The 12,560-nt window shown below is 37.5% G+C and overlaps 1 protein-coding gene across 2 annotated transcripts in view; it reads left to right on the top strand.

Moving 5' to 3' along the window:
* The window catches only part of ulk4 (unc-51 like kinase 4), an 89,242-nt gene that overhangs the window by 18,456 nt on the left and 58,226 nt on the right, over positions 1 to 12,560 (top strand). For both annotated transcript variants that reach the window (XM_013913371.1, XM_013913370.1), the window contains 2 exons: positions 1,684 to 1,767; positions 11,930 to 12,091. In XM_013913371.1, coding sequence (XP_013768825.1) covers positions 1,684 to 1,767; positions 11,930 to 12,091 — 246 coding nt within the window. The remainder of the gene's footprint in view (positions 1 to 1,683; positions 1,768 to 11,929; positions 12,092 to 12,560) is intronic.

Here is a 12,560-nt window from a genome sequence, read left to right as displayed (position 1 = left end):
TATATATATATATATATATATATATTAGGGGTACATACATTCAGTTTAGTTATTGTATATCTAGGCCTGGTGATATGAAATTGTATTTTTCAATGGTTCTGGCTGTCCTTGATGCACCATCAAGACTGAAATGGTCACGTTTATCTTTTCAAAACTCAATTTCTCTTGAATGCAGCATAATTAAATAAAGTTTTTGGTGGGTATATTCATTGTCTTGAAAAGTCACAAACTAATTCAAGTGTTTCAAATTAACTTCTTTTTGGTTTCATGATGTTGAGTGCATATATCCACAACATTTCTCTGAGTCAACTTCTTTAAAAGGACCCCTCCATGAAAACGTGTTTTAACCTTGACGTTTTTTCATTTCATGCCAGTTTAAGAATCAGAGCTCCAAAAACACAGTCGTTTTTTTTATTTTTTTGGACTGTTTTTAGAGTCTCAAGGTTGGTGGTCTGATGATCTGATAGGTTTTCTGCTTAGTGTCAGCTACATTGCTTCCTGTGTTCTTGAGGCTAGATATACCCTTGAAAAAAAAACCACCATAAAAACCTATATCCTTATTGGGCTTTACAAGGATGAATTAACATATTATCAGACTGATTTTAAATAGTAAGTAAAATTGGGTGTTTTGTTGTCTCATGCTGTCAGCTAACAGTACACGACTGTTTTTAACACCTTAATGAATAGTTAAGTTAATTTAGCAGCATTAGTGAAAACAAATGTCTTAATTACAAACAGTTCAGATGAAAATCCTTCATGGATCTGAGCTCTACCAGCCATGTGGACCCACTTTGTCTCTATAATAGCAGGAGAAACAGTTTGAGTAATGTGGAATGGCTCTGTAGGTGTCCCCTGGTAAAATGATCTTCTTTACTCTCCTGCAGCCCCAGTCAATGACAACGATTAGCTATAGCCTCCAGTGCTGACTTTATCCTCAAGGTTAGATGTAGCCTAGAGCCTATACAATTGCAATGGAACAGAGAATTGTTTGATAAAAAAAAAAAGTTGAATTATTGTTGAATTTATCTCAATTTTGTGGATTTTAAGGCAGTTAGTAAGACAATATAAATGTAAAGCCTATTTTGTCAGGATAAGAAGTAAATGGTAAACATATGATCATGTGAATAACTGAAAATACAGTGGCAACATTTTGATGACTGAACATTCACAGGAAAAAATACCATACTAGATTTCCCAGATTAATATAAAATACATGATAATTTCAGGATTATTCAGAATTATGTGTGAGTTTATGGTTTGACAGAGCAACCAAAACCATCAGCCTAGTCCATAGGAAGTTGTAACACATTATTTCAACTATTTTTTGAAATGTCATTTACTACTAATACTAATAGATAACAGATTGTTTCTTAAATAGTCAATGAAAAAACACTATTTAAATACTCACATGTACCTTGTTCCTATATTTTTAAAATATTTTGATGGAAAAAGTCTTAATTTGAGTATTGCAAATGCAGTTAAGTAATAAAGATGCCCTGGCTCCTTTTGCACCCTTTTCTTACCCTTTCCTCAACTCCTCTCTGCTGCACTCCGCATCTCCTACACTCTGCCTTTCTCTGACTCCCACTCTACTCCTCCACTGCCCCCTCCTCCCTTTACTGTATCCCCTCCATCTCTCTTCTCTCACCCTTTCTCCCTCTCTTTTCTATGCCTCTCTATCAGGAGAAGAAGAGAGGCTCCCCAGAGGGACTGTGGTTCGTTCCCGCTGCCGCCTACACTGGCTTAATGAGGAGCCTGCGGGAAGGGGTGAGTGTCTCTGTGTATGTCTGCATGTGTCTGTTTGTCTGTGCCTGTGTAGCTGTGACTAAGTCTCTCTCACTGTGTGTGTGTGTGTGTGCGCAAGAGTGTGTGGCAGGGGATCCCTGTGAACTGTAATGATGAGGCAGCTGTGGGGGCCTAAAGCGTTGTTTGCCAGCTGCAAGTCAAGGGCATGCAGAGCAGTCACACACACACACACACACACACACACACACACACACACACACACGCGCATTCGCACTCTTACCTGCATCAAACACAACCCTTTACTGCTCAGCAGTCTGACCTCAGCAGCAATTAGGACCCTCCAGACACACATATACAGTAGATGGAGCAGAAACACAAGTAGAAATGTAGATACTTCTTTCCTTTTTGCAATTTTTTCTTTCACTTTTTTCTTTTTCTGTCTTATTTCATCCCTTTTTCTTACTTTGCCAGTTTAAATTACTGTGTTTTTTTTTTTTAAGTGAACTTATAAGACTGTAGTTGATTTAACACTAAAATAAAGATTAGAAATGGGCTTGTGCTTTTTGAAGCATGTCTATTAAGAAATTGCTCCCACATCACATAAAGAAATATACAGTGTTTTTCTTTCTAGTATTTTTACACGGTGACCTTTTCCCACGGATTAGGGACACATTTGGTAGACAGTGATATACAGTGAACAGGTAAAAGGAAAGAAGGAGATGGATGGATGTTGTTTTGTCTCTCAGGTGCAGAAAGGGTCTTGCTGTGGTGGCCCACTATAGCAGAATGAATATAGATGAAACCGGTCTGCACAGTTGTCAGCTAGTACCTACTGTTGCTTCATTACCACTGGGAGTGTAGGGGGGTAGATGAACAGAGAAGAGGTGCGTGTGCGTGTGTGTGTGTGTGTGTGTGTGACAGGAACGAGGAGAGGGGTGTAGGGGAGGAGAGAGAAGGTTGACTTATTTATCATTATTGAGCTGAGAGAGTATGCTGATGGAAACACACACTACTCACACACAGCCTTAGGGACCAGACACTCATCCTAAGACCCAACCTGCCTCACTCTTTTTCCATCTCTCCCTCTCACACTCCATTTTCTCTCTCCTCCCAGTCTCCCTTTCCCTGACGAGCTGTTTTTCCAGTAGAATAATATTTGTCATCACGTTACAGAGCTGTCTATTTGGGCGAACTTTGTCTCATGGGTTTTACAATTATTGGAGAGATAGTGGTCACATTATATGGTTGGATGTTTGAGATACAAATCCTTGTTTGGGCACCTATGGGCAAAATACTTGTTTTGTTGCTTTATTTTCTTTTACTTGTTAAACAGTAAAACTTGATTAACAATTTCAGTGAAGCACTAAAACGTGTTGAATAGGTTGAGAACTGCCATGGGCTTTCTAAGCAATTGACTGAGGAGCTTTAAGTTAACTGATGTTTATAAATCAAGTTAAGGCTATATTAAAACACCTCCATATTATAATTTCCAAAATCTTTAATAAGGTCCTCTTAAGGAAAACTGTGAAAATGAAAAAAATTGCGGTTCATTGTGGTTGCAGTAAGCTTTCGCAGTATTTTTCCACCATGCAGAGATGATGCACCAAAAAAAGTCATTAGGAGGAAACTTTACCAAGTACCCCATCACAAATGTCATGATGAAGAATACAAAGCCACATCTGGTTTAGATGTTGCTTTAACTTCAGGTTGTGCACAGATGAAGTTTCTATCTTAGCTCTTTCTCTACAACTTCTAAAAGTAGGTTTAGAGAAAAAAAATGATGCAGAATTTGACCATGAGATTTAAAGTATCCTCCTTTTTGGGACAGTTAGTGGCATATGAAATATTGAATGGATATAGAAAACAGTTCCACTAAATATCAGAAGTTTTGGCTGCAATTGTACTCCAGTTAGTCACGTAAAGGCCTGGCAAAAACAACACAAATCTGACATGAACTGTTTAAATATAAGCAAACTAGAGATTTCTGAATGACCTTTGCAGTCTGTTTAACTATGGGAAGAGCTTAAGCCTGCCATGTGAACAAAATAAGCTAAAAATTGAAGTGTTTAATGGCTTAGCTGCGAGAAGGTTGATGGAGAGAGAGCTACAACAGGCTATTGAGTAAAGTTGAATTTTGCTTGACAGGGGTGACCTGTTAACCCATGATGAAATAGCCAAAAATAGAGAGTACACGCACCCCATATAAAAGAATGAGCTGCTCCCATGGCATCAGTGTTGTCTCAAATGTCAAAAAATGTGAATTTAGATCTAGACAGATGGTCTCTATTGATTTCTTTAAGGTTTATTGAATCCCTTACCCTAAGGAAAGCAAAGTGAAGACAATATGAGACTAGCTGACAATTCTGTCACATATAAGGCTAGATTTGGTCCAGTTTTTATATAAAAATATTGATCAGTATAGCTAATTAGTTTTTAGATGAAATATTTTTAGTAGCTAAGGCACAGAGCCAATTTGTTGGTTTTGTCAGTAGAGCGATATGGTGGAGGAAATGGGGACTGACAGAAATGAAGAAAGAAGGATCAGTGTAGTGGGGAAGGGGGTGGAGATGGCAGGGAGAAAGAGAGAAAGTTGTAGTTGGACAGGGGGAGTGGATGGCATGGAGTGAAAGGCAGGTTTCCAGGCCAGACTGAGCTACAGGAAATTATTTATGAGTCTGAACAAGATGATGCTTCAACTGCCTAAGATGAAAAGTGTATGTGTGAATATATGTGTGCGTGTGCGCGTGTGTGCAAAAAAAGTGATGTGTGAACAGTATTGCAGTGATAGAAGCCACAGGGCCAAAGGCAGAACTCCCCCTGACACACATGGATCCTTACATACAAACATACATACACACACAGCGGTGGTGGGCCTATTAATGATTTAACACTATCTTCCACAAAGGAGAGGAGACCAGAGGGGGATGTCGTGGGCCTTACCCTTTTGTCTAACATAGGATGACCATTGTATATGCATGAACACACACACACACACACACCTAGCGTTAATGTTAGTAAATGTGTTATATAATAATGGATACTTACTCATCGTATTCTTCAGAATCCTTTTTTAGAATTAATCCCCATGTTTAATGAACAAAAAATGAAGAAAAATAGGCCAACATATGACAGAGTATAACTTAAGTTTATATTATCTTTACTTTTTTTCCCCTTTATACATTATTGTTTTTCTTAGACAATTGAGCCTTTAACTCTTTTGGGGTAAAAAAAAAAAGGTTTGAAATTTGGCACAGTAATTTAGGGCACTCCTTGCTAGCTTTACAATTAGATGGAAAGTTCCTGTCTGAGTAAAAGGATCCAGATGTATCTACCTGAAATTAAAAGCTTGCAATTAAAAAAAAAGTAATGTATTTTTAATGACCAATAGTTCTGCCTTAAGCGCAATTAGAAACAATCACAATCTGACTTTACTAACAACATACAGAGATGTACATCTCAGTCTTTGGATGAATACACTGAATAATTACTCAGATCTCAGTCTGGAAAATCGATCCCTCCATTTATCCATGCATCCATCCATTTTCTGCTACTGCTGCTAGTAGTAGTAGTCGAGTCTTACGAGGCGTAGTTTAAGCAGAGAAACCCAGATCTTCGTCTCTCCACCTGGGAACACTTTGAGGTTCCCAGGTCATCCAAGAGATGTTCTCCAGCATGTCCTGGTCTGCTCCAGTGCCACCTGCTGACAGAACATGTCTGAAATTCTTCATCTCATTTCTTTGGTCAACACTCAGCACTTATAACTACTGAACATAGCTCAACTGATAAATGGACAGCTTTGATTTTACACTTGGGTCTCCCTTCACCATAACAGCCTGGCACAGTGTTGGTACTTAAGAAACTCAACAACCCTCCACTTAGGCTACTCAGTCTCAACTTGGATTGGTCACTCTGACTTGTCTTACTTTGCAAAAAATGAATAATCATCTTTTTCAGTAATTCTGTTGTTGATTTTAACTGTGAGCACATGCTTGCTTTGATATGTAGCATTTCCAGCTTTCTGAATCCTTATTATGCTTCTTCTAAGGCCCTGTCAGGTATGGCTCTTGAGAAGACTAGACTTTCACAAGACACACTGTAAGACTTTTTTTTTAAAGTCTCCTTTAACTGGAGGATCTGACTTCAAGTAGCTTTGGGAGAAATCATTAGCATAGAGGTTCTTTTGCTTATCCCAGTCTGGACTAAGAGATTTCTATGTTGTTGCTGGGATGAAGCTCATGTGCCAAGTTGAGATGGTGTCTCACTGAATTGTAAAACTGCCAAGGAAATGTGCATCTTCATGGTTTTTTTTGTGTTTTTTTGGGGGGGAAGGAAAGGAAACATTTTTGCTTCCTGTTTGACTGAAATCTCATGAAACTCACGATTGAAACTCACCACACCACAGTGGGTCTGATTGGTTTCGCTAATAGTTCTTTACATAATTATTAGGTAAAACATATGTTTGATTTTTAGCAATGATGTACCGTTGGCTTCATTTGATCAAGTGGAGTTCAGAGCACTACTTCAGTTCATGCAATACTTAATTTTCTTTACAAAACCCCCCCAAAACTTTAATTAAATTAAATTATTTGCATGGTTATATTTATTTATTTATTTTCAAGTTTTGGCAAAATTGGCAGAGATACCCAGCCAGTCAAATTTGGCACAAAGCTGTGAGATGAGAAGTAGTATCTTCAAATTTCCTTTTGTTGACATAAAGGTGAAGAAAATTGTATGATTTGACCATTTGGAGACGCTGCAACAAGCGTCCCCATAACATGCTTCCATCCAGGCTATTAACCGGATCAAGTTGCCTCAGTGACAGTGGCCTATTGAACCTCTTGCCCCCTCCTCAGTGCTTGCAGCTATATTTAATATGTACCGGTGTGTTTTTCTTTTTTTTGTGACATATTGGTTTTCCCACCTAATCGGTCCTTTCCCACGTCTCTATTACTTGTGCATAAATTTTTTCTCCTGTCAGCTATTTTGTCCAAGTCAGCTTATAAGCCTTTGTTCCTCGATGTTTACCTGTTTGTCTACAAGCCTGTGTTTCTCTTTGGGGTGTTAGATGTGTAGTGTGCGAGGTCAGTAGACAATGTCTGCGTTGCTGCCATGGGGGCTTATTCAAAACCAGGTGCACTGGCTTCTAAAGGATTTTAAATGGAAAGAGAAACCACATGAAACGTGAAAAAGTGTGCTTAAACATGCACAAGATTTCAACTCAAGAAAGTGATTTAGTTTTTCTGATCTGCTTGTCTTTGTACTTCAGACTCAGCAGACAGGTGCAAACATGTTTGGATATAAATCTAATCCACTGATCAACATTTAAAGACAGGGTTTTATTGTTCAGTATCACCCCAGCCTTTGAACTCTTTCATTTGAATTTCTTGTTCTTTTTATTTTGCCAGGGGTTCAAAGCACATAAATCTTTCTGTGGAGAAAGGGAGATTTTTTTAAAAGTTTAAACTACTTGCCATAAAGCCAGTTAGTCATATTGATTTCTGATGAAACCGATTGTTTCTATTTTTGGTAATTCTGAGTTTAAACCTTACAAACTTAAATTCTTATGCTTTGCTTTCCTGTTGCTTGTGTTAGATCTGGCCAATGCACTCCTGGAAAGCTGAATTAATCATCTTAACATTTTGTTTCTTTTATTTTTACAGTTATTATACTGCTATTATACTACAGATCAAAAGAAAACCTTTGGTCTAGCTTTGTAAGTTTTACCCGAGATCATGAATCTATTTTCCCAATAAACTCTGTAACCTCTTCTAAGGTCAGAATCAATTGTATTTTAATCTGTCAATGATTTGGAATTTGTGAAATGTTTTATTCATTTTTGTGCATTTTTACTTTTGGGGGGACAGGACAGTACAGTAGACAAGAAAGGGGGAGAGAAAGTAGGGGGAATGACACACAGGAAATAGCCTGGGGCAGACTTGAACCTGGGCCTCAGCAGGTGAGCCTTATGCCCTCTGGCATGTGGTTCACCTGTTCAACCAGTAAGCTACACTTTTTAATTTAACAATAACTAACAATAACTTAAGCAATAGCTGATAATGCTCGAAATATAATTAATATTAGTACATGTTTTGGAATTCAAAGCCCTGTATCTCTGATTTAGTCCAACACAGCAAAAGAGGATACCAGAATATACCAAACACATCCCTGGTGTCTGTAAACTAGAACAAGCAAAGAGCATTGTCTTGTCTTGTCAGCTGAGTATAATGACTCTGGCAGTTGCAACTTGATTCTGAATTTTAATAGCTCATAGAATTATTGATAGAATGAGGCTTAGTATACCACATTTTCCCAACCTAATTATTTCATCAGTTCCTTAACTCAGAACCAAGAAGTTGACATTTTTCTTTTTGAGTGAAATACTATGGCACACACTAAATTGTAACATATGCCTTTAGTAGTCTACCTATAATTGCATCTGTGGTCTCATGTGTTAGAGCATGGTTAATAGTTGATCCCCAGCCCCTCCACATGCCAAACTGTTGTTGGGCAAGATGTCAAGGTGGGGGCTAAATCTATCTTGAGTGCTGCTGTGTGTCCAATGGTGATGCAAGTCATAGTTTGTTACTGACAGAATATATCTGAGGTTACGTTTACAAATATGGATTAGCTTTACCTCTCTGTCTTGGAGCTACATATACAGTTGATGTTCTTTGAACAGCAGTTACCGCTGGAAGAATAAAGCAGTTAATCTGCTCCTCCTAGTGCTTGTAAAGACTGCAGTTGAAGTCATAACTCTCTGAGACTTCAGTCAGTTTCCAAACACCTTGTTGTGTTGCATGTGCCGTACATATATTTTCAGTATATACCTAAAAAAAAAATACTAAAGGATTGAACTTCACCGTGTAAATCGTAATAGTATTATTCATATCAGATAGTATTTAAGAAAATTGCTCACAAAACATTTTGTATCTTGGACATCAATACAAGCAGGCTTGATTGCATCTAAGCACAGTTTCTACAAATGCTGAGCTACTGTCTATTTGTAACTTCCAAATTCTCACCTTACTCTGCTGATCATTTATAAGTGTTACAATATTTGGCATTTTTTTCCCCATTATTTTGTTTTTCTTTTAGGAGGCGTGATGCAAAAGTGATTTTAAATGGAGGGTGACGCCTCCTTTATATCTTCTGCTTGCCTCATGAAACTAAGTGGTGATGGGATGGTGATAAGTGGTGATATAGTTCCAGATTTTAAAATACATTAGGCTCGGCCATAGGTATAGCTCTGGTATATAGTTCTTACTCTACATTTGAAAAACAAATCCCTAGTATATCTTTTATTGTCTCACAAGTGGCAGTAGTAGCATTAAGGAGGGTGGATTACCTTGAAGAGTGCACAGTAAATTAACCCCCCACCAATATGCTGTCTGATCTTTGTGGAAGTCACAATTACAAAAGCAGTGTGATTACTCATTTAACATACAAAGCACTGTACTCCTCATGTCTTCACTGAACACATTGAGCTATTACTAACAGTACAGGCCTGAAAGGGGAAAATTAACTTTAGTCGGTGGTAGAACCTCCTTTAGCAGCAACAACCTCAATCAGACACTTCCTGTAGATATTTCCACAACAATGAGGAGGATCTTGGGGCCATTCCCATTACGGCCTGTCTTAGCTGAACAACCTTCATGTGCAGAAGATGTCAGTCAGTTAAAATCAGGGTACTGACTTTAGGTTAATGTCTAGTTGCATCATTTTGTTCTCACAATGCTCCATCCACCATGGTTCACAGTTGGGATGATATTTTGGTGATGGTGTGCGTCTCCTTTTTTTTTCTTCTCCATACATGATGTTATACATTTTTGTCTCAGAGTATCAGCCTAGAGGTGTTTGGAAAAAAATGGAAAGCAGTGATTTGACAAACACTAGTTACTTTTGTGACTTTTTCTTATTTAAAACAATTTATTTATTTATTTTGTTATAGGAGTTGGTGATATAGTCTTCTGATCTCATTTACCTAATTGAAACACCCAACTCTAAATAGCTTCTGGAGAAATTGTTTACAGAGCGGTTCATATTCCAGCCTGACCATCTTATGACTCCATATGTTCAAAGACATGACAAGTAAAAGTGTGTTTCTTTAGTTTAGTCTTGTTAATGCTTGTTAACCCTTCAAGCTCTTTTCTGAACAGTTTCCATCATATTACGGGCCTCTTTATAGAACAAAATGAGCAAAAATATTTTTATTGGTCATATACCCAGATTATTGGAAAAACAATTGTAAAAATGTTACTTACTAATTTATTTGAGCTTACCTTTCTGGGAATGTAAAGTCTAACTAGAGCTATAAGGATAATATAATGAGAGTACTTATACTGGGAGACATTATAGTGCGAATGACTTACTCTTTTCTCTTTCTGCTGTATTTCTCTCTGCATCATAATGATGGAATTTCTTGCATTAGCAACTTGTTTCTTACCACATATAAGGATATCTCTCTCACTCTATCTCTCTCACTCTTTGTCTTTAACACCCCTCCTCTTCTCTGTGTAGTTCTTGGCAGGGCTACAGTCTATTAAACACACAGACAGTGGGTGCTCCCCCGTGGGCTCATTAGTGAGCTGGCCCGCACGGCCTGGGGAATGCTGGAACAGACCATTCTACTGGTTCCCGGAGGGGTGCCAGAGGATTCATTATGTCGTTGTTCAACATAGTCTCTTGGTGGTGAATAGTGCAATGTGATGTTCTATATTGGATTAATAGGTCATCTATTTAAGATATTAGTCTTGATTTTGTTTCCATATACTTGTTGTATGTTGTATGTGATGTATGACATGAAATAACCAAAGCTTGCAGCCTGATCACAGATGCTTTCTTCAATGTCACAGGTAAATGTGTCCACGAGAGAACAAACTTTTTAACACCTAAAATTACATTTTGCCATTTTGTGATGAACAGAAGCCAAATGATTTATCCTTTTTTTCAAGAGAGGATTAATACAAAATGTTGTTATTGTATTTTGGGACCAATTTTTGACACAGTCAGAGCACATTATGTAAAAACTTGCTTCAACTTAGGTCTAATGTGAACATCATTTCAAACTGACATGATATGAGTTCAGTTGTTTTTGAGGGAAAAAATATTTTTTGTATCCAGTATCACTGTTATTGTTTCGACTTTGTCTTAAGTATCGCATTATTTATACTTACTTTATAAACAAAAGTGTTGACTTTGTGAACTGTACAACAGCTTTTAAGTATAAACTGATGTGTTTTTCAGAATTAACATAATACATTTCCAGAGTGAAATAAATGTTTCAGCTGTTCATATGAGCCTTTACCACAAAATATTATTAGCTGTTTTTGTATGAATAGGCTCTATCGTATCCCATATCTAGGGAGATTGCGTGTAAATGATGTAACACAGTGAAACACAATAATAACTTGACAGAGGCAATCACTTCTGTTCTACTTCCTGGCTTTCTCCACAATGACATTCCTGGAAAACTAATTTCCTCAGCGACAGACATTTCATTAGCCCATTGTCTGAACACTGACAACTATTCTCTACTGAAGCAAAGGTGTGTGGGCACATACAGTATACACATCGAATATGCACACAAACACGTTAATACACAAGTTCACTCATACATACGCACAACTTCGGTCTCCGTTTTGTACTGAGATGTCACTGAGAGCTAATCTAATTGTCAGTTTGTGATTTTATTACTTTTTTTGTACATTGTGGCCACATTTTTCAGTAATCGGGTTTTGGGTGTTGAATTTAACAATCAACCAGAAAATGCTGAACCCTTATCATTATAATGTACTCTGCTATTAAGATGCACACCAGTATGAAAGCTTAGCTTTACACATGTGTGACCTTCACCAGTTGATTGTGCTGGCACACAAATTGCTTCTAGCACAGGCAGTAGTAAAACAACAACTTTTTCTTTCTGTATTGTCTCTGTTTATATTTCTAAGTGTTTCTGCTTGGTATTCTTTGTCTTTGCTGAAGGACAACTGTTGAGGTTTTTGTCACTAGCCTGTTATTATAAGTGTAGTTGGTAGTGTAGTCAGTGCCACTTTAATTTGATCATTTTACTATATGCTACATACTTAAATTATACATTACCTCGTCTAGTCCCAGTGCAGTTAGCTGATCTCTATGTCAGAGTTGATATACATGATTTAGAAATACATTTATGTTTGTCTTTCAGGATGACACTACAGTTCATCATATGGCAGCAAAAGCAATAGAGAACATATCAACAGTGCTGTCTGGTCCCTCCCATCACCTGGTCACCACAGAGATAGGCGCCGCCCTGTGGTACCTGTTCACTCACTCCACTGTGGAGGCTGTCAGAGTCACTGCTATTTCTGTAAGCTCACATATATAAAGATATATCATAGATGTACAGCTAACTTTGTAAGAGCTATAAAGATATAGTAAAAAAAAAAGTGATTAATACTAGTTGACTTTGAATAATTCAAGCTGATTTCACAAACTTATTTGCATCAGCTGTATATATTACACAAAGTTAAAGCAGCCAAATGTGCTTGACTGACTGAATTTCTTGTATTGCTGTTATAGTCTGCTAAAAAATAATTAATTCTGATGCGATTCTCCTAGTGAACCACAAGTAATGAATATCAACTACTTTATTATGATGCGTCACAAACCACATACTTTCTGAAACTATACCAACTTTCTCTACCCACTTTATTATGATGGACTGTGTATTAATTCAGGCCATGTTAAGCATTAGATATCCCACATCACCCACTGTCAGGCTTTGAACCATATTAATGTTTTTCTTAATGACACAGTCATTTGTTATTCCATAATAT

This window comes from Pundamilia nyererei, unplaced genomic scaffold (genome assembly GCF_000239375.1).
Source record: "Pundamilia nyererei isolate P.nyererei 1_Seehausen unplaced genomic scaffold, PunNye1.0 scaffold00128, whole genome shotgun sequence".
NCBI classification, from domain to species: Eukaryota; Metazoa; Chordata; class Actinopteri; order Cichliformes; family Cichlidae; genus Pundamilia; species Pundamilia nyererei.
Note: the sequence above shows the minus strand (reverse complement) of the source record. Positions and strands in the feature narration are given on the sequence as shown.